This window comes from Myotis yumanensis, unplaced genomic scaffold, assembly GCF_028538775.1.
Source record: "Myotis yumanensis isolate MYYU_CA2020_CCGP unplaced genomic scaffold, mMyoYum1.0.hap1 SCAF_14, whole genome shotgun sequence".
Classification (NCBI taxonomy): Eukaryota; Metazoa; Chordata; class Mammalia; order Chiroptera; family Vespertilionidae; genus Myotis; species Myotis yumanensis.
Genome location: NW_027223765.1, coordinates 12,280,339 through 12,302,921, shown reverse-complemented (window position 1 = coordinate 12,302,921; position 22,583 = coordinate 12,280,339). Strand labels below are relative to the sequence as shown.

Here is a 22,583-nt window from a genome sequence, read left to right as displayed (position 1 = left end):
TCCATCAGAAACTCAAAGGATGAAGTCCAGAAATCCATATTTTTACAACCCCTGCAGGTTTTTCGGTGCACGCTAAAGTTGGAGAACCATTCTAAGAAATGTAGAGATATGGTTCAGCTATGGTAAAATCATTCCAAATGCCAACCTTCAACGCACCAGAATCTGTAGAATTTGTATTTCATTGTTGGGTTTTGAGATGAGAGCAACACCTCCCACCTTTTAATTTTGCACTCGAGCTTCTCAATAGCCCTGTGATGCTGATGTAGGCAGATCTGTCAAATCAGGACAAAACACAGCCATGTGCCCCTTACGGAAGAGATACAGTCTTAGAAATGCAACATTAGCCAGCCAGTGTGGCTCAGGGGTTGTTGGACACTGACCCAAGAACTTAGAGGTCTCCAGTTTGATTCCTGGTCAGGGCACATGCCCAGGTTATGGGCTCGATCCCCAGTAGGGGGCATGCAGGAGGCAGCCAATCAGTGATTCTCTCTCTTTGATGTTTCTATCCCTCGCTCCCTCTCCCTTCCTCTCTCTTTCTACTGTTTCTTCAATTTTTTTTCTAAGTCTGAATTACTGCAAAATAAAGTTAAATTTTAAAAAATCCTTAGCAAATGGCAGAATCAACCTTTCCTACCTACCCCCCCCCCCCCCCCCCCCCCCCCGCCAGCCTGTAGACCCCAGGTGGCAGTACGCAGCAGGCATTTTTAACTGAATTGAGGCAGGAAGTGTTTAGCACAGGATTGTGCTAAACAAACTAAAGCTGGCAGCTCAAACCCGGCCTTGTGCCTGTTTTTGTATGGTCTGTCAGTTAAGAATCATTTCTACATTTTTATTTTATTTTTTAAAATATATTTTATTGATTTTTTTACAGAGAGGGAAGGAGAAGGATAGAGTTAGAAACATGGATGAGAGAGAAACATTGATCAGCTGCCTCCTGCACACCTCCTACTGGGGATGTGCCCACAACCAAGGTACATGCCCTTGACCAGTGCTACTCCAACTGTGGTCCAAGGACAGTGAGAGGAAAAGAAATTCAAAGTAGGTATTTAGAAACTTGTAGCAATTTGCAAAAGTTTTTTTAAAAAAATATTTTTATTGATTTCAGAGAGGAAGGGAGAGGGAGATAGAAATGTCAATGATGAGAGAATCATGGATCAGCTGCCTCCTGCACGCCCCCTACTGGGGATCAAGCCAGCAACCTAGGCATGTGCCCTGACCGGGAAAGGAACCTAGGACCCTTCAGTCCACAGGCTGATGTTCTATCCACTGAGCCAAACCGGCAAAGGCACAAAAGTTTGTTAAATCTAATAATGAAAAGGTCTATTTTAAAAAATATTTTCATATTGATTTTTAGAGAGGAAAGGAGAGGGATAGAGAGATAGAAACATCGATGAGAGAAAAACATCATCAATTGGCTGCCTCTTGCATGTTGGGAATCCTGGACATGTGACCTCTCCCTTACTCTCTCTCAAATCAATAAAAATATATATTTTTTAAAAACTAAAAAAACAACACTAAAGTCTTGGGCCTGCTGAAGTGGACAGTTGGACTGTGCAGCAATTCCAAATCTTTCTTACGTCTTCAAGTTTTCTGACACACAAAATCCCGATACCCATGTTCAGGAGTTAAGTTGTATAACCAACTGGTGGGTATGGTTATGAAAGAATAAAAAGATAAAATTGTGAAATAATCAGTTAACAGTGTCCTCATAGCTCCAATAAAAGTTAGCAGCATGCCATATGACTGTCATGAGTGTTAGGATGTCCTTGTCCCTATGTTCTCATAGGGACAAGGGCATCTCCCTTGTCATAGGGACAAGAAATTCCCTTTCAGTTTCTAAAAACAGGTATGTTTTTGAGGTAAGTAAAAATATAAAATATCCTAAGTGAGGCTTGCCTTTGGGGGGGGAGGGGACAAAAACAAGGACTTTGCTTTTGTTTATTCTCTCAATAATTTTTTTAAAACCTTCATCTGAGATGTTTATTGATTTTAGAGAAAGAGGAAAGGAACGAGAGACACAATAATGTGAACCAGCAACCTAGGTATGTGCCCTAACTGAGAATTGAACCCTTAACCTTTTGCTGTACTGGGCAATGCTCCAACCAACTGAACCGCAGAGGCCAGCGTGAGGACTTTGTTTTAAACATTCTCTCCTATCTTCTTTATATCACTTTGCTATCACCAGGGTCTCTCAGCCACATCTTTGCAAGGTTGTTGTTAACTTATTGTTCATTTCTGTTTGTGTGTCTGTTTTTGAATTGGGGTGTTTGCCTTTTTCACATTCTCCACACATTCGGGATATCAAGCCCCAGGTAAGATGGCCATGGATTCTCTGGGCAGGAAACAACCGGGAGCCAGGTAAACTCTCCCCAGAACGCTGCCATCTCTACAGGCTCCTTCTCTCCAGTCAGGTTTCTGCTCAGACATCACCCCCTCATGCAACCTTTCTCCACTCCATCCCATTCCCTTGTTTTATTTTCTTTATAGCACTACTGCAATTGTTTCCCTAAAAATTGTTTTAACATAACAACTAACTATAAAATAATATCTTAAAAATACAGGTATGGGAAAATACATGTATGGCATAGAAAATGATACAGTGAGTGTCCTCATACTCCCATTCCTTCTCCCCTAGGTGAACCCTCTCCCAATCCCATGCCCTTCCTTCCACCCTACAGGAAATCACTATCCGAAGTGTCTGTGTGGCTCCTTCTTCATTACAGTTGGTATTGTCCTGTGTGCTTTGTAAGAGGTAAGACTACAGTATTTGCATTCCTAAATAATATTCTGTGTGCTTTGACATACTTTAAAACTTTAGACAAATGAAGTTATTCTCTATTTTTTTTTAGATTGAACTGTGTTATGTGTAGCTATAATTCTATCATTTTCCCCTGATGTAAAATATTATTCTATTTGCATATATTCTCACTTAAAAGCAACAACAATCCAGCCCTGGCTGGTGTGACTCGGCTGGAGCGTCGTCCCATACACGAAAAGGTGACAGGTTCGATTCCCGGTCAGTGCACATATCCAGGTTTCAGGTTCGATCCCCAGGCAGACGCGTGAGGGAGGCAACCAACTGATGTTTCTCTCTCCCCCCCCTCCCTTCCACTCTCTAAAATCAATAAAACAAGCAAACAAATAAAAACAACAATAACCTCGTTTACGGACAGGTTACTTCTGCTATTAAGAAAAGTGCTGCTATACACCAAAAACATTTACTAATTACAAAAATAATGAAGTGGAGAAACCATGACCTTAACAAAGTAACCAACATTAACCTCACTGATAGGAGGCAGATACTGTGTTTCTCCCTTGTGACACCAGCGAGAGATGCAATATTGCTTCTGTGGTTTTCTGGCCAAAGGAGCTTATCTGAATCTAATCATGAGGAAACATCAGAGAAACCCCAAATGAGGGAACTTTTTTTAGACAACGGGCCTGTATTCTTTTAAAAATAGACTATTTTAAGAGAAGCTTTATTTGCAGCAAAATTGAGCAGAGCCCAGCTGGTGTGGCTCAGTGAATGACCTCTTATGAACCAGGAGATCACGGTTCAATTCCCGGTCAGGAAACATGCCCGGGTTGCAGGCTCAACTCTCATCACTGATGTTTCTTTCTCTCCCTCCCTCTCTGAAATCAATAAAAATATATTTTTTAAAAAATGTGAGCAGAGATTTCCCGTATGCCCCCTGCCACCACATATACACAGCTTTCCCCACTATCAGAATCCCATACCCAGAGGTACATCTGTTACAACTGATTAACCTACACTGGCACATCCTAATCACCCAAAGTTCATAGTTTCATTAGGGTTCACTCTTTTTTTTTTTTTTTTTAATATATTTCACTGATTTTTTACAGAGAGGAAGGGAGAGGGATAGAGAGTTAGAAACATTGATCAGCTGCCTCCTGCACACTCCCCACCAGGGATGTGCCCACAACCAAGGTACATGCCCTTGACCGGAATCAAACCTGGGACCCTTGAGTCCGCAGGCCGACACTCCATCCACTGAGCCGAACTGGCCAGGGCTAGGGTTCACTCTTGATGTTGTACATTCTATGGGTTTTGACAAATGTATAATATTTATCCACCTTTATAGGATCGCCCTAAAAATCCTCTGTGTTCTGCCTAGTCATCTGGGTGAAAAAGGTGAAGGGATAAAGTAAAATTGCTGGTTACAAAATAGTCATAGGAATCTCAGCATACGGAATATAGTCAATGATATAGAAATAACTAAGTATGGTGCCAGGCAGTACTGGAAATATGGGGGGAGGGGGTACATTTTATAAAGTATATGATTGTCTAACCACTCTGCTGTACACCTGAAACAAAATACAAAATTATGTCGAATGCAAACGGTAATTGAAAAATAAAATTAAAGAGATCATTAGAATACAATTCTAAGTCATAACTATATATAAAAAGAGAAATGGAAACCCTCAGACTTGCTAAATCAGAAACTCTGGGGGTACAGCCCAGGCATCTGCGTTTTCACAAGTCCTCTAAGTCAGTGGTTCTCAACCTTCCCAATGCCGCGACCCTTTAATACAGTTCCTCATGTTGTGGTGACCCCCAACCATAAAATTATTTTCGTTGCTACTTCATAACTGTAATGTTGCTACTGTTATGAATCGTAATGTAAATATCTGATATGCAGGATGTATTTTCCTTGTTACAAACTGAACATAATTAAAGCATAGTGACTAATCACAAAAACAAAATGTAATTATATATGTGTTTTCCGATGGTCTTAGGCGACCCCTGTGAAAGGGTCGTTCGACCCCCAAAGGAGTCGCGACCCACAGGTTGAGAACCGCTGCTCTAAGTGATTGTGAAGTTTAAGTGGCGCTAATCTATGACCCGTTAGGACAGCGTCTGGCTTGCAGACCGCCGTCCCCCAACCAGTGAACAGCGGAGCCCCGGCACCGGTTGGACAGTGTAGGAACCTGAAGGCAGCGGGCGCTTCCCGGGGCACCATCCCCACCCGGGCAGCTGCAGGGACCCTCCGTCCGGGTGGGGAGGGTTGGCCGGACGGGGCGGGCCAGAGGCTGGCGTCCCCGCCTCCCCGGCATTCCGCTCGCTGCCTCGCGCCGTCCTCCTTCCTTTCCTACTTGCTCCTGTCCTTCCTTCCTTCCTTCCGCCCGGCGCGATGGAGCCGGGACGCGGGGCGGCCTGGGCGCTGCTGGTGCTGCTGTGCGCGGGCTGCGCGCTGCGCTCCGGGCGCGCCCAGTACGAGCGCTACAGCTTCCGGAGCTTCCCGCGGGACGAGCTGATGCCGCTCGAGTCGGCCTACCGGCACGCCCTGGACCAGTACAGCGGCGAGCACTGGGCGGAGAGCGTGGGCTACCTGGAGATCAGCCTGCGGCTGCACCGCCTGCTGCGCGACAGCGAGGCCTTCTGCCACCGCAACTGCAGCGTGGCGCCCCAGCCCGAGCCCGCTGCCGGCCTCGCCCGCTACCCCGAGCTGCGCCTCTTCGGGGGCCTGCTGCGCCGAGCGCACTGCCTCAAGCGCTGCAAGCAGGGCCTGCCAGCCTTCCGCCAGTCGCAGCCCAGCCGCGAGGTGCTGGCCGAATTCCAGCGCCGGGAGCCCTACAAGTTCCTGCAGTTCGCCTACTTCAAGGCAAGTCCTCCCGGCGCCGGGCCCCGCCCCTTCCCCGCCCTAGGCCCCGCCCCCACCGCAGGCCCCGCCCCCTTCGTGCTGGGCCCGGTTCCACCGCCCTCTCTGGACCCAGCTCTCTGACGCCCAGCCTTGGCAAAGGTCGCCTCCGAATCACGTCGCCCTTACTCATCTCAGAGAAGGAAATACCTTTCCTGAAGGGTTGTTCTAAGGCAGAGAATACGTGCATAGGACATCTAGCGCAACGCCTGCCACCCAACCAACTGCCTATTATTGGAAGACAGACTCCGCTTTTCAGTATGTGCCATTAAAGCCCCTTTCAGTAGCAGAGGGCCTGAGGAGCCGCCTGGTCCCTTTTAAAAAGGAGGAAATTGAGGCCAGGAAAGGGGAGAACACATCCCTGCCTGGAGGAGCAGACCGAAGCCCTGATTCATCAGGGCTGGCGCTCTCTGATGTCTGTCTGTCCTCTAGAATTTAATTTAACACAGTTGTCTTGCTCCTTTTTGCGGCTGCTTTGATTCTGTCTGTGATTGCTCGCTAAAAATAGCCTCAAATTGCAGTTCTCTATCCTTGGAGACCCACACGTTTTAAGAATGGGCTGAATTCCCTGTTACTGGATAAGGAGGCTTTAACTTTGCACGGTCTTCACTGGGTTTTGCCAAGAGAGCCCCGGTTCTACTTTATCTAATTGGAAACGATTTTAAAAACAATGTAATTGCGTTTATTTTAATGACTGCAAAATTAGATGCATGACATTTGCCAGACTCTGGAGGGGAGAAGTTGGTTGTTTTGCTTTGTTTAACTTTGCTTTGAGTCTTTGGCCTGCAAGATCTGTTTTTCATATTTCCACTGAAAAAGCCACATGAGCAATAAAATAGCACTAAACCCCAAATAGAAGGAGAGTTGGGTTATTATTTTTTAATATATTTTTATTTATTTCAGAGAGGAATGGAGACGGAGAGAGATAGAAACATCAATGATGAAAGAGAATCATTGATCGGCTGCCTCCTGCACACCCCCTACTGGGGATTGAGCCCACAACCCGGGCATGTGCCCTTGACCGGAATTGAACCCGAGACCTTTTAGTCCACAGGCCAACGCTCTATCCACTGAGCCAAACTGGCTAGGGCGAAAGCTGGGTTATTTTATGCTCAAGTAGAGTTTTATATAACAGTAGAGGACCAATGCACGAAATTTGTGCAAGAGTAGACCTTCCTTCCCCTGGAAGCCGGCACCGGATTCCCTCTGGCACCCGGGACCTGGGCTTCCCTTGCAGCCCCCGCTTCACCTGGAAGGTCGTCCGGAAGGATGTCTGGTCTAATTAGCATATTACGCTTTTATTATTATAGATATGAGTTTTGTGGCTGTTTGTCCTGGCAATAAAAAAAGTTTTAAGATGGAACCAGGGATAAGCTTAATAAATTTACAGGACATCGAAAAATGATGGCTGGTTCATTCAAGCACTATTTTTTCAAGCTAAAAATGACTTGTTTAATTCTCTCTCTTTTTTTGGATAGCTTTTGGCAAATGCAGTCAGAACCAAAATTGAATCACATAATCAAAAGGGGAAACACTTTATTTTTAAGACTTGAGAATAGCAAAAGCTCTGATTTCTTTAATGTATAGATGAAATGGAATCAAGTGATGTATGGAGGAAGGGAAGAGCATTTTACTCAATGTGATCCTAAGGCCTGGGTTTTCTCCTTCATCGTGGCATCCTCAAAGGTCAGGAAGTACATAGCTTCTCTTCAAAACCCTTTCATAATCTTGTAACAGTCACTTAAAAGTCAATAAAATACCAACTGTCTTAGTATTTTGAGATCTCTTCTAGGGCAGAAAAACATTAAGAATTTTATTAATAAATATGAAGAATCTTCCTTGCTTCAACTGAAAATCACAGATTTTAGGTGGTGATACTGTATGGTGTTTTTTTTTTATTTTTTCTTAATGATGTTTATATTTTCAAATTTTGTTTCTGGGTAGAGAGAAAGTGACTGTTGGCAGGCACATACATTGTACCGGACACCTAAAGGCTAGAGACAGGATATGGGTGGATGATTCTGTGCCAGTCTGATTTGTCACTGTTTCAGTGATTAAGGACGAATGTCTGACCTGAACACACGGGGAGGGATGGTGAGTTCAGACTGTCAGAGAGAGGTGAGGAGGCATGGATGTGTGATCTTACAGAGAAGGGGCCACCCTCCAGGTGTGTAGCCCTCAAGTCCTCGAGCCCACTACAGATCTCATGTCGCCAGCCTGCCGTAGGTTTATATCACTCGCTGCGGGCTCTCTCTGTGGCCACCATCTCCTTGGAATGCTCATCTTCCGGCGAGGCTCAGTGGTTGAGCGTCAACCTATGAACCAGGAGGTCACGGTTCCATTCCCACTCAGGGCACATGCCCAGATTGCAGGCTGGATCCCTAGTAGGGGACGTGCAGGAGGCAGCTGATTGATGATTCTCTCTCATCATTGATGTTTCTTTCCTCCCTCTTGCTCTCTCTTTCCTCTCTTCATCTCTGAAAGCAATAAAAATATATTTTAAAAATGCTTATCTTCCCTACAGGCCAAGGAAAAAGTGGGCTGCAGTGCTTTGTCAAATCCTTAATGACTGAACTCTGAGCAGAGAGCACTGGCCACCTCGCAGGCACCACCCTTTCCCAAACTCAGAAGGCCTGCCGCCACACCGACTTAGGAGTGGCTCGTTGGCCAGGTAGCGGGGATCCTCTCATGCAGGTGGCTGTCTCTCCCTTAGGAACCTGTGGCAGGGGAGGGGCTCCCACCCACCTTCTCCAAGATGTGGCCTGTGTCCCAGCTGGCAGAGCTGAGTTAAAGTGAATGGGCACCCTTTGCTCTTGGGGGGGGGGGGGGGGGGGTTCCGTTTTGTGAACTCGGGTCCCAAGTGAGAGGCCTTAAGAAGCCCCCTCCACGCCCCTCTTTCTAGGTGCTCTCCTGAGAATGAGAGTCTCATTCCACTGGCACATGCGGTGAAAGGGCTGCGTGCAGACCTCCTCCTCCTTCCCTCCACTGCCAGGCTGGCCTTTTTCTGGCCAGGACTGTAAAACTCCGCAGAACACTTTCAACGCCGTCCCACTACCGGCCACTGACTGGCGTCCTCAAAACATCACCACCCGGCGCTTCGCTATTACAGCCACCACCGTTGTTTCTAAACGACTTGGCTCCCATTCTGGGGGAATTTCGTACAGATATGTGCTACCCTTTGATTCTCTCTTTGTCCTTCTTCTTTCAGACCAGCCAGCTTCTGCCCACAGCTCCCTCTCCCAACTTCCTTCATTCCTCACACTTGGCAAGGTCTCTCACGAGCACAGGGCTTTTGTCAGATGAGTCATTTCTGCCTTCTGACCAGAAGTTACCTCCCATGAAGCAGTAAAACTCAGAATCAGGTGGCCACTGCCTAACCATGGAGAAAAGAAAGGGAAAAAGAGAAGAAAATGGGAATTGATTTTATGACAATATTATGTGGTCATAATGTCAAGTCCAATCACTGACCCTGTGTCCTGCCTTGTCCCAGGAGGTGTGCCAAGCACAAGGAATGCAGACAGGAATGACACTGCTGGGTCCTAGCAGGATCATAGTGTGGAGGGGGAGATGGACACATCAGCTGAGCCCACAGAGAGGTGTGAAAGGCGAGAAGACAGAACACAGGCAACATAATAGGCTCTTAATCGAGGTTGCTGGGAGATAAGGAGAACTTACTTAAATGTACGGTACATGAAGATAGGGACTCACCCCCCCACACACATACACACCCCTGTTTTGCCCCTTGTTACTTTCTAGAACAGTGCCTAGCATGTAGGAGGCTCTCAGAAAATGCTTGCTGAGTGAATGGACGAGTAAGTGAGCAGGTGGTGACAGTCATTGAGAATGGTGAGGTCAAGCCAATGTGGCTTGGTGGTTGAGTGTTGATCCATGAGCCAGGAGGTCACAGTTCAGTTCCTGGTCAGGGCACATGCCTGGGTTTCGGCTCAATCCCCAGTGGGGGGGCATGTAGGAGGCAGCCGATCAATGATTTTCTTTCATCATTGATGTTTCTATCCCTTTCTCCATTCCTCTCTGAAATCAATAAAAATTATTATTATTATTATTATTTTTTTAAAAATATATTTTATTGATTTTTTTACAGAGAGGAAGGGAGAGAGATAGAGTTAGAAACATCGATCAGCTGCCTCCTGCACATCTCCCACTGGGGATATGCCCGCAACCAAGGTACATGCCCCCGACCGGAATCGAACCTGGGTCCTTTCAGTCTGCAGGCCGACGCTCTATCCACTGAGCCAAACCGGTTTCGGCAATAAAAATTATTTAAAAAAGAGAGAGAAAGAGAGAGAATGGTGAAGCAGCAGGTTCTGTGAGAGACTTAGGAAAATATTGATGTGTCAGAGACTGGCAGGAAAGATGTGGTGTAGTCATTTGGGCGATTGGAGGGACATTTATTAATAAGGCAATTAGCTACAGAGGCTGGTTAACAGTGGAGTGTGACCATTCCTAGGCCAAAGAGGCAAAGGAAAGAACCTGGAAGGAGAGAGAATGTATGTATGGAAAGGGTCACCTTGAGAGGAGCTATGACCTTCAGTTAAGGGACAACAGCAGCTCGAGGTGACTAGGCAGGGAGGGAACCAGGAGACTAGATAACCCAACCTCACTCTTCCCTTTCTTTAGTCTCCTATTGGGGTTCCTCATTGATGAATCCCACTGGAATCTAGAGGGCAAAGGAGTCTATTTTTGTTTTTGTTTTTTTTAAATATATTTTTATTGATTTCAGAGAGGAAGGGAAAGGGAGAGAGAGATAGAAACATCAATGATGAAAGAGAATCATTGATCGGCTGCCTCCTGCACGCCCTCTACTGGGGATCGAGGCCGCAACCTGAGCAAGTGCCCTGACCAGGAATCGAGCAGTGACCTCCTGGTTCATAGGAAGACACTCAACCACTGAGCCACGCCAGCCAGCCAGGAGTCTATTGTTATGGGCCATAAAGGCCAGCCTTTTGGGGTATGGAGCAGGATGGAGACAGGGGGAGTAGATTGTGAAAGGCCCACAGAAGCCATCTAGTCACCTTCAGGGAATAAACACTCACCAGAGTAGCTGGACCAAGTCTTAATGGGCCATGGGAGTCACTGGACCCTAAGCTGGGAACATTGAGTAGAAACACTAAGTTGCCAAAGATCCAACAGACCTTCTAGTTTTGAAAAATTCATTGCTCACCATCCATTGAGTGGCTTTCATCTTTCTTCTTTCTACTTTAGGCAAATAATCTTCCAAAAGCCATAGCAGCTGCCCACACCTTTCTACTGAAGCATCCTGATGATGAAATGATGAAGAAAAACATGGCTTATTACAAGAGCTTGCCTGATGCCGAGGACTACATCAAAGACTTGGAAACCAAGTCGTACGAGGTATGTTTGGGGTTTTACACACTGGTCAGTCGCAGTGTGAATTGTTGAAGAAGCGTATCTCTTTGAACAACTATAGACATCTAAGGACTTCTAGTGACTTTTGATGACATTTGATGAATGTCATGACAATAGAAATGATTGATTTTTTAAGCACAAATCTGATCCATTTACGAATGAGATTTTACATTCCATGATGCTTTTAAAGCCACCTTTCCTTTCAGTGCTACATTTTAGAAATATGGTCAGTTGATTATTCAGTTTTAAGACGGTAAAATAAAGACCAGTCTTGGAAATCATCCAAAAAAATGACCAAGACACAAGAATCAGAAACAGAAGTTTCTATTTCTGATGAAACTAGGAGACATATTTTTAAACACAAACACATACACACAACATATATGCCTACTAGAGGCCTGATGCATGAAATTCATACAAGAGTAGGCCTTCCTTCCCCCGGCCGCTGGCATCGGCTTCCCTCTGCAACCGGGACCCGGCCTTCCCTCGCAGCCCTGGCTTCATCGGGAAGGATGTCTGGTCTAATTAGCATATTACGCTTTTATTATCGTAGATTAAAGTGGAAAGCGAATAGCGAGGCTAGGAGGACAGACTTGACAGGCGAGAAGCTACTTAGATCTATGCATCTGCAAAGAGGAATTCTGCTGAGAATTAATGAGGACAATGAGAAGAGGAAGACCCTACCCCCTCTCACCATTGCACTTACCATGGTATGGGCCTGTTGAGCTCAGGCACTGGGGACATGAATATTAATGAAAGGCAGGGCAGGATTGGAAACACAGGGATATGTTGAAAGTATCCAGGGGGATTCAGGGGGGCCCAAGATCTAACTACAGGGTTTCCTCCCGTGTGACCAGCCTGCCAGCTCACTTTTCAATATTGGTGACCCTCACACGTAGTGTGTGAAGTCTCTTTCCTGGGGTCCCTTTAGTTTTCCAGGAGAGCATGCTGAGGCTGTCCTGGCCCCTCCAGGTTAGCAGGTCTGTGCGTGTATCCGAGATCTGTACTTATTTCTTGTGAGACCACGCTGCTTCCTCAGCCCTCGTTACTTCTCTTTTACCCGATCTGGTCAACAATGAGCAGAAATTCCATGAAGTTTCTTCTGTGTGGCACATGGCTGCCTGCCCTCCCCAGGAACTGGGGCTGGTGGAAGGCCTCCCTATTTATGACTGCACGGTTAGGGGACAGGTGTTTTACACCTGCTCTCAAGCTTATATCTTTTCCTGGATTCAATTTTTAAGATCAGCTTTATTGAGGTATAATTTATTTAAATTTTAATTACAGATTTAAAATGTACAACTCAATGAGTTAGGACTAATATATGCAGTCCTGTAACTCCCACCATCATCATGACATAGAATATTTTCATCTCCCCTAACACGTTCTCTCATGTCCGTTTTGCCTTTGCCCCAAACTCTGACCCCCTGGGGACTGCTGCTCTGATTTCTTTCACTATAGTTTCCTCTTTATCCTTGACTCGAACCTAATTTTATTATTAAGCACTTGCTACCTTTTGAATTAAATGAAATAAGAAGCGTACCATTGGCCCGGCCAGTGTGGCTCAGTGGTTGAGCATCAACCAGGAGGTCAGGGTTCGATTTCTGGTCAGGGTACTTGTCCAGATTGTGGGCTCAGTCCTCAGTAGGGGGGTGTTCAGGAGGCAGCTGATCAATGACTCTCATTGATGTTTTTTTCTCTCCATCTCCCTTCTCTCTGAAATCAATAAAAATATATTAAAAAAAAAAAGACGCGTACCACTGTACACAGGGTAGAAAAAGCTAGACAGAAATAAGTCACTAACTGGCTTCCTATTTAATGAAGGGTTAGCGTGGCTTCTTCAGAATGAATGAGAATGAAGCCCTGTGGTGGTCTGATTCCTCTGGGAGGACAGGGCCCTCTCCCTTCACGTCTGGGAGTTTCATTAGCTTCTCCTTGCTTTCCAGAGCCTGTTCATTCGAGCCGTGCGGGCGTACAACGGTGAGAACTGGAGGACGTCCATCACCGACATGGAGCTGGCCCTTCCTGACTTCTTCAAAGCCTTTTACGAGTGTCTCGCAGCCTGCGAGGGCGCCAGGGAGATCACAGACTTCAAGGATTTCTATCTTTCCATAGCAGGTTGGTGGGGGTTCCTGGGAAAATAAAAATGAGCCCATGAGTACCTCGTGCCTCACGTTACTGAGATCACTCTAATAGTGGAAATTCTTCAGCACAAACAAAGGCAGGACGAAGAGTATAATGAGCCTCTAAGTAGTTGTCACTAAGATAACTTTTGGAAGGAAATTGTCTGATTATAAAACGATGCATGTTCATTATAGGAAGCTTAGAAAACACAGGAGAGAATGAAGAAAATTTACATCACGCAGAGTTAGCTCAGATTTCCTGAGGTTTTCTCTTTAACCACTAGTGGGCAGCATTGCTCCAGAAAATGGGAAATGGCCATAAAAGGTTTTCCCATGTTGGTTTGGGGAACACTGAGCCTAGAACTGCACCTCATAGAAAGGGTGCCCTAGACAGATAAGTCTGGGAAAGAGCTGAGTGCTGTCTGCCTCTTGAAAGTCACTGTGCACTTTAGTGGTTAAAGGCTCCTAGAAATCTTGTGGTCTGGTGAATCTAGGGTTTTTTAAATCATTTTCTTTTGCTCAGGTATCTCTTTTTCCACTGAGTACCTTTTTTCCTTTCTTTTTTTTTTTTCTTACCAAAACTTTTTTGTTGTGGAAAATTTCAAACATATACGAAAAATAGAGAGAAGAGTATAGCCATCCACTATGTACCAGGGATCGAACCCGCAACCCAGGCATGTGCCCTGACCGGGAATCGAATCTGTAACCTTTCCGCGTGCAGGACGGCACTCCAACCACCTGAGCCATACCAGCCAGGGCCAGATTCACTCATTTTTGACATTGAGTGTGCTGCTTTTTCATTCTCTCCCAATGTGTGTGTGTATAATTATTTTTATTTCAGGACCATCTGAGAGTAGGTTGCATGCATCATGACCCTTTAACCCATAATACTTCAGTGTATTTCCTAAGAACAATAATATTCTCTACATACCCACAGTACAGTTACTAACCTCAGGCAACTGAATCTTGGTACAATGCTTTTCTCTACAGTCCATTTTCAAATTTTGTCAACTGTCCCAGTGGTATCTTTTCTAGCAACTTTTTTTGCCTGGTACGTTCTAGCCAAGGATCATGTTTCCTAATTATTTGTTTCTGTCGTGTTTTTTTTCATCTAGAGCTGTTCCTTGGCTTTTCTTTGTTTTTCTTATGCCACTGGTATTTTCTTTTCTTTTTTAAAAAAAATATATATTTTATTGATTTTTCACAGAGAGGAAGGAACAGGGATAGAGAGTTAGAAACATCGATGAGAGAGAAACATCGATCAGCTGCCTCCTGCACACCTCCCACTGGGGATGTGCCTGCAACCAAAGTACAGGCCCTTGGCCAGAATTGAACCTGGGACCTTTCAGTCCGCAGGCCGACGCTCTATCCACTGAGCCAAACCGGTTAGGGCGCCACTGGTATTTTTTTAAGAATGTAGGGCAGTCCCTTCATAGAATACTCCTCAGTTTGCGTTTCTGTGATGTGTCCTCACAATTGCACTCGGGTTGTGCGTGTTTGGCTGGACCATTACAGAAGTGTCCTCCTCAGTATCGCATCCAGGTGTGGGTGGTGTCTGTTTGCCCCTTATTGGCGATGCTAATTTTTGAGCATTTGGTTAAGGTTCTTTTCAGCTTCCAGTGTCTCCACAATATAATTACTATTTTTCCTTTCGAGATTAATAAGGAATTTGCTGGAGAGTTACAACTTGCTGTCTATCAAAACTCTGTGTCCCCTACCACCACCCCACTCCTCTGACTTAGCCTCTGTTGAGGATTCTTGCCTGAATCATTGTTTTTCTATAAAAGTTCTGTGTATACAAATCTATTTCCTTCTTATTTTTTTGTCTGCTTCTTTCATATAGAATAGGTGCCATGTTTTATACACTGTTCTGTTCTTAGGTTTTTCCACTTGACAATGTATCCTAAGGAGTATACAGAGATTGTGTCATTCTTTTTTACTGCTGCCGAATACTTCATTGGCGTGGGGAGGGAGGCGATATACTACAGTTTATTCACTTATCTGATGGACATTTGGGTTGTTCCAATCTTTTGCTATTTCATATAATACCACCATGGGACATTTTAGACTCTTTATTCTAATTATGGAGGTGTGTTTTCAAAGTCAACTTAAGTGGGATTGATTGCTCAAAGAGTAAATGTTTCCATAAATTATTTAGTATTTTGTACACCTACCAGCAATATAAGAGAGTGCCTTTCTAACAAGATGTGTACCATTTTTCTGGAGTCTTTGCTTGTCGTTGCATGAAGGGAGAAAAGGTAGGGGGCCAAGTATTATTTGGCGGTTTTGGCCCAGTAATAGCGTTTTTTCGTTGTCGCTATTCACATATCATTGGCACAGCTAGTCCTATAGCCCCAATTCAACTGCAAGGGAGTCTGGGAAATGTAGTCTTTGATATCTTTCTATGTTATTATATTTAGGTCCTCCTAATCTCTTTTAAAGTCTACATAGATTTATAGGTACCATAATTTATTAATCACCATCCTGTTGATTGGCATTTAGGTTATTTCCATGTTTGTTTGCTGTTTTGAACAGTGCTTATGTGTGGCTCTGTCTAAAGAAAATTTCCCGAAACTAGACCACTGGGTCAGAGGAAATTAACCTTTGATAAATTTTGCCAAATTGCTCTCTGAAAAATTTGTTCCTCTTTTGCTTCCACCAACAGAATATGAGAGTGTAAGTCTCACCATTCTCTCCCTAACACTGGGTGTCATCATATTGCTAACATTTTGGCCAATATAACAGTTTCAGTGATCTTAGGTGGGACTATATTTCTTAATTATAAATGAGATTTAGCATCTTTTCACAATGTTTATGAGCCATTTTTTTTTAATCATTTCTTCTCTCTTCAGATCTTTTTGACCATTTTTACATTGGATATTTGTCTTTTTCTTGTTAATATTTGAGAAACTTGACATGTTAAAGGTTTGAGTCCTTCATCATAAGTGTTGCAAATATGTTACCTTCATCATTTATTATTTTTACCTTTATTAGTTGGGAGGTGGGGCAGAAGGACCATTAATGAAAAAAAAGAAAGAAAGAAAGTAATGCGTGCATGGCTCTGAACATTTATCTGTTCTTTCAGATCATTACGTAGAAGTTCTGGAATGCAAGCTCCAGTGCGAAGGGAACCTCACCCCAGTGATAGGAGGCTACCCAGTGGAGAAGTTTGTGGCTACCATGTATCATTATTTGCAGTTTGCTTATTATAAGTGTAAGTAATCCTCTTCTATGGAGATCTTGCACAAGGGACTTCGTCCTTCTAAGACTCGGCTTCCCCCTCTGTACAAGAGAGGTAATGACCCGCACCTGTGGTTTTGGGAGACTCCATCGAGGTCACATCATCAGCCCTACTGCATGCTTTGCACAAAAAGGCAGCATGCGTGGTGACTCAGCCCACAGACCCTGGAACCAGACTGCCTGGGTGCAATTTCTAGCTTTGTCACTTCTCTGTGTCTCAGTTTCCTCATCTGTAAAGTAGACTAATAGCCCTGACCTCATACGATTGTGGTGAGGATTAAATCAGTTGCTAGACATGGAATGCTGAGGGTATTCACATGCTGGCACAGAGCAAACTCTTTATAAAGGTGTTTGTTCTTTTTGTCGTTAACTCCCCCTCCTCCCCGTCATGGGCCTCACTTTTCTGACTGTTACAGTTTCCTTCCCGTTGGTCCTCCCTTCGCCTGAACTTTATCAGTCAGAACATTCCAAGTGGACATAATTTTACCTACTGCACTAATTTCTTGAGTGCCGGTGTTGTTACTTACACCTGACCCCTTTCTGGGCCTTGTGAAGAAGTGGCTCATAAGAGCCTGGTTTTAAAGTTGTCGTTACCAGAAACAGCCACTAGGTGGCATGATTTATTCATACCCAGAGCTTTAGCAAAGGTACTGGTAGTGTTCCTGGGTTGTAAATGGGGTGGAATGTGCCTTCTTCCTGGTCCCCAGCCCTAAGACAAATCCCAACCTCTCCTAAACTCCTGTGCTGTTGTAGGTGGGGCAACTCTAAGGAGGGCGGCTGGAGGGAACCTTGCTTCCAGGAGATGAAAAGACCAGGTGACTTTTTGAAAAATATTTATTGATTTTTTTACAGAGAGGAAGGGAGAGGGACAGAGAGCCAGAAACATCGATGAAAGAGAAACATCAATCAGCTGCCTCCTGCACACCCCTCACTGGGGCTGTGCCTGCAACTGAGGTACATGCCCTTGACTGGAATCGAACCTGGGACCCTTTAGTCTGCAGGCTGATGCTCTATCCACTGAGCCAAACCGGCTAGGGCACTTTTTTTTTAATATATTTTATTGATTTTTTACAGAGAGGAAGGGAGACGGATAGAGAGTTTGAAACATCGATGCGAGAGAAACATCGATCAGCTGCCTCCTGCACACTCCCCACTGGGGATGGGCCCGCAACCAAGGTACATGCCCTTGACTGGAATCGAACCCGGGACCCTTGAGTCTGCACGCCGATGCTCTATCCACTGAGCCAAACCGGTTAGGGCAGGGCACTTTAAAAATATATATATATATATTTTTATTGGTTTCAGAGAAGAAGAGAGAGGGAGAGAGAGATAGAAACATCAATGATGAGAGAGCATCATTGATCGGCTCCCTCCTGCCGTGTGCCCCGCCTGGGGATCAAACCATGACCTCCTGGTTCATAGGTCGATGCTTATCCACTGAGCCACACTGGCCGGGCCCAGGTGACTTTTCAAATCTCTTCCAGCCTGGAGAGTCCACCGTCCTTTTGGGTTTTCTGGGTTTGGTTTAGCAATCGGAGAGCCCACCTGAATCTGGAGATTGTGGTTTCATCCAAATGGGACCCGGGCACTTGAGGACCCCAATGGGGAGGCACATTTGCTAAGCACATCCTCCCTCACTCTCCTCAGCCCCACGGCATTATAGGCCTTGGGCCTCAGGCTTCTCCGGTTCCAGGGGTGTGAGACCAGCTCAGATCAGAGCCTGAGGTGGAAGATAGTAGGCATTTCTGCAAAGGCATCTGCCTAACAGGGAGCTTCCAGGTTTCAAAACCCCAGGCTGCCATGGAGACCCTGTCTGTGACCTGCCCGCCCAGGGATGATCCTGGTTGGTTGCAGGCTTTCGGAAGGAGGGGCTGCCGGAAGGGGCTCATGCACCTCCGTTTCCTTTAGGAAGCTGCGCTGTAAGGAAGGGTGGCAGGTGAGAGCAATCAATGTCCTGTTCCTCTTTCTCCCTAACCCCAGTGAGTGACCTGAAGAACGCAGCGCCCTGTGCGGTCAGCTACCTGCTCTTTGACCCCAACGACAAGGTCATGCAGCAGAACCTGGTGTATTACCAGTACCACAGGGACAAGTGGGGCCTGTCGGACGAGCATTTCCAGCCCAGACCAGTAAGTGCCAGTGCACCGGCCATCACATTCCTTTCCTCCTCTGTCTGTCTGTCTGTCTGTCTGTCTATCTATCTATCTCTCTATCTATCTGTTGTTAATCCTCACCCGAGGATATTTTTTCCATTGATTTTTAGAGACAGAGAAAGAGAGAGAGAGAGAGAGAGAGAGAGAGAGAGAGACATCGACATCCATACAAGAGAGACACATCAATTGGTTGCCTCCCTGCAGGCTCAGTGACCAGGGCTAGGGATCGAACCTACACCCCAGGTACATGTCCTTGACTGGGAATTGAACCCGAGACCCTTCGGTGCGCAGGCCGATGCTCTAACCACTGAGAAAACCAGCCAGGGCCTTTCCTCCTCTTCATTCTCAGGAGACTGCTTTGCACCTGAAGAGAAGGGGTTATTGGGAAAGGAAAGGAAACTCATTTCATTTTCTGTGTTTTGCTCTCTAACATTTTACTGCTGTCTTCTGATTTTTAAACCAGTGAAAATTCTGCAGATTTCAAACCATTACAGAAACATTTTACTCAGAAAGTAAAAGTGTCCCCTCGTCACCCCATACTTTCTCTTTACCCACTGCCTTATAGCTGCACATTTAGTCATCTCTACAGCCCGTATTTATTTATTTGTACGGAAACAGGCTCACACTTTACATACTGTTTTGCAGCTTGCTTTGTCTTCCTAGCAGGTCATGAACATTTTCCATGTCACACCTATACACCTGCTTTGCTATTATTTTTAACAGCTTCGTGGTGGGCTTGTTTACTCATGGACCATCATTTAATCCCACCCTGGACAAACTCAGCTTCAAATTGTGTTAGGGAACTCCATGGATTATATATTATATTCAAAAGGTTTTTTCTAGATGATCTTTGTTCTTAACTTGTACTGTCATTAGAATTTACCGGTATGTATGTGGTCCTGGTTTGCCATTCATACATCTTCCTTCACACACACACACACACATTCATACATCTTCCTTCACACCTACATACACATTTATTTTCCTTCACTCCTACACACACACATACAATCTCTCTCTGTCTTTCTCTCTCTTTCTCTCTCTCTCTTTCTCTCTCTCTCTCACACACACACACACACACACACACACACACACACACAGAGTCATACATCTTCCTTCACACCTACAAACACACTCACACAATCATTCACTAGAGGTTGGCTGCTATTTTTTTTAATGAGATATAACTTAAATACCGTAAAATTCACCCTTGGAAGGGGCACCAGTCCTGGTTTTAGTATATTCACAGAGTGGTGCAACCATGGCCACTACCTCATTTTAAATATTTCTATCACCCCCCAAAAGAAACCCCATGCCCTATTCCTCCCACTCCTGGTCCTAATATTAAAAGGTTGGTCCTGTAAACTGTTCCCTGTCTGTGTCTGAACAGGAAGCGGTTCAGTTCTTCAACGTGACGACGCTCCAGAAAGAGCTGTATGACTTTGCTCAGGAGAATATAATGGATGATGATGAGGTAAGTCTTCATGTTTAGCACACGTCTGGCTAAGAGAAAATATTACTCACATCTTTGCTAAAATCACTGGGAGGCAAGTCATCCCTGAAATAAGAAACAGAAGGGGACCTTGAGACACGCGGTGTCTGTGGGCGTTTTAATGGGAGTCGGCGCTGGCATGGGCAGAGCGGCTTTCTAGGAACCCAGGCTGCAGCGCCGCATTTCCCCGAGGAGCATGGAGCACGGAGCATGCTGGGTGCTCCAGGACCCACCATGGGAGCCTCCAACCATTTTTTTTTAAGGGGAAATTGATAAGCCTTTCTTCTTTTTTTCTTTCTTCTTCTTTTTTTTAATTTGTTGATTTGAGAGAGAGAAACATTGACTTTTCGTTGCTCCACTTATTGATGCATTCATGTGTTGATTTTTTTTTTAAAGAATAAACATTTTTTTAATACATTTTTATTGATTTCACTGAGGGAGAGAGAGATAGAAACATCAATGATGAGAGCGAATCATTGATTGGCTGCCTCCTGCATGCCCCCACACTGGGGATCGAGTCTGCAACCCAGGCATGTGCCCTTTACCAGAATCGAACCTGGGACCTTTCAGTCTGCAGGCCTTTGCTCTATCCACTGAGCCAAACTGGCTAGGGCAATAATAAGCATTCTTTTTTAATATTTTTATTTTGATAGTGGGAGGGAGGGAAGAAGTGGGGGTGTAGGGGAGAGAGAGAGGAGAAACATTGATGTGAGAGAAACACATCATCTGGTTGCCTTCTGACAGGGGCTAGGGATTGAACCTGCAACCGAGGCATGTGCCCTTGACCGGGAACCAAACTCACGACCCTTCAGTCCGAGGGCCGAGGCTCTAATAATCACGGAGCCAAAACCAGCCAGGGCCATGGGTTGATTCTTGTATGTACCCTGACAGGGTATCAAACCCACAACCTTGGTGTATCAGGATGATGCTCTAATCAACTGAGCTACCTGGCCAGGGCAAATTTTGTCATTCTTGATGCTAACTGAATGGAATTGTTTTCTTATTTTCATTTTTCCATTACTTATTGCGAGTGTAAAGAAAGACAGTTGATTTGTCATATTGATATTGTCATCCTGCACGTCACTCTAGCTTTCTGAAGTTGTTTCCTCCCCTGTGACATGAGAGAGCCTCACTGAACCTTCACGATAAAAATACCCTACAAAGTAGGAATAGAAGGGGGACTTCCTCGACTGACAGAGGGCACCACAAAAACAAAAACATGAAAAACCCCACAGCTAACAACATACTAAATGCTGACCCAATACTTTCCTTCTAAGATTGGGAGCAAGACAGGGTGTCCACTCTCTCCGTTTCTATCTGACATTGCGGTAGAGGCGTTAGCCAGGGCAATTAGCAAAGAAAAATAAGTAAAAGACATCCAGATGGGAGAAGACGTAAACCACCACTATATTCCTGGGAAACGGGATCTCGGCGCGCCCTTGTCAGGTTGAGGAACCCTCCCTTCTATTCCTACTTCGCTGGCTGCTTTTGTCATGAAGATTCAGTGCAGCTCTCTCATGTCACCGATGAAGAAATGTTCCTAAAAGTAACCCAGGTCTTGGTCTCAAAAAGCCTGTGGTCTGGTGATCAAGGCAGACAAGGAACAGATCGAAAGTGTTCCTGTGGGGTAACAGCTAACGGGAGAGGGTAGAGGTGGGAGGAGGCACAGAAGGGGGGGCACAGGTCCCCTCCCAGGGAGAAGCCAGGTCCCCTGGGCCCCAGGGCAGGGGCGAAGGCTGCTATGGCCCCAGCAGGGGGCCCGCAACGGCCTCTTGGGAAACAGTCTCTGCTCCCCGCACTTTTTTAAAGCCAGGCAGCCCACTCAGCAGAGGCGTCTTGTTGTCTCTTGCAGGGAGAGGTGGTGGAATACGTGGATGACCTCTTGGAGCTGGAGGAGACCAGCTAGTCCACAGGAGACAAGGACACTTCCCTTCGATGTTCAGGAAACACAGATTCTTTGCCTTCCTTTTCCCAACTGCCCAAGTGGTTGATACCTCAAAGCCTTCTCTTTATTCTCTGAAGTGAAAGGGAAGCTCCGTCTCTCACTACATATAACAGGGGTGAGCCTGCCTTTCCCGTGACCACACCTGCTTCCCCTGTGTTCACTCACACCTGCCTTCTCTGTGTTTGCACCTACCTCCCCATCTTCACACCTGTCTTCCCCATATTCACACCCGCCTTCTTCATGTTCATACCTATCTTTCTCACCAGTCTTTCCAATTTTCCCCCCCAGAAAAACCCAATATTATTTTTTAAATAAGAAAAACACTAAAAGATGATCATCGTGAAAACCTACTTTGACCTTTCTGCTCTTCCAGATTTTAATCTTTTTTTTTATCCCCATGAGCAATGAGAATCCCACCAGGAGGACTAACAAGGAGCCACCTTTGAGGTTGGAGAAAAACAGGAGAGTGTGGGGTTCTGGAATCTGAGCTTTTTGAGTTCAACCTTATTCCCTCCTCCGATAAGCCATTTAGTCTAGTTGGGACACACCGGGATGGAGGCAGGAGACAGGACTTTCCCCACAATGGCC

At 45.4% G+C, this 22,583-nt stretch overlaps 1 protein-coding gene across 1 annotated transcript; it reads left to right on the top strand.

The window, feature by feature from the left end:
- Nucleotides 1-5,110: 5,110 nt before the first annotated feature.
- On the top strand, nt 5,111-22,345 carry CRTAP (cartilage associated protein). Its single transcript, XM_070391810.1, has 7 exons — nt 5,111-5,624; nt 10,884-11,033; nt 12,992-13,163; nt 16,254-16,382; nt 18,389-18,534; nt 19,949-20,032; nt 21,903-22,345. The coding sequence occupies exons 1-7, from the start codon at nt 5,154-5,156 to the stop codon at nt 21,954-21,956; spliced, it is 1,206 nt and encodes a 401-aa protein (XP_070247911.1). The 5' UTR covers nt 5,111-5,153; the 3' UTR covers nt 21,957-22,345.
- Nucleotides 22,346-22,583: the final 238 nt, after the last annotated feature.

Bases quoted from the DNA above. Each gene is read 5' to 3' on its own strand.
- CRTAP (XM_070391810.1), top strand. From the start codon at position 5,154: ATGGAGCCGGGACGCGGGGCGGCCTGGGCGCTGCTGGTGCTGCTGTGC. The intron at 5,625-10,883 runs GCAAGTCCTCCC...TTTCTACTTTAG, and splicing joins TGCAGTTCGCCTACTTCAAG to GCAAATAATCTTCCAAAAGC. The intron at 16,383-18,388 runs GTAAGTAATCCT...CCCTAACCCCAG, and splicing joins GCAGTTTGCTTATTATAAGT to TGAGTGACCTGAAGAACGCA.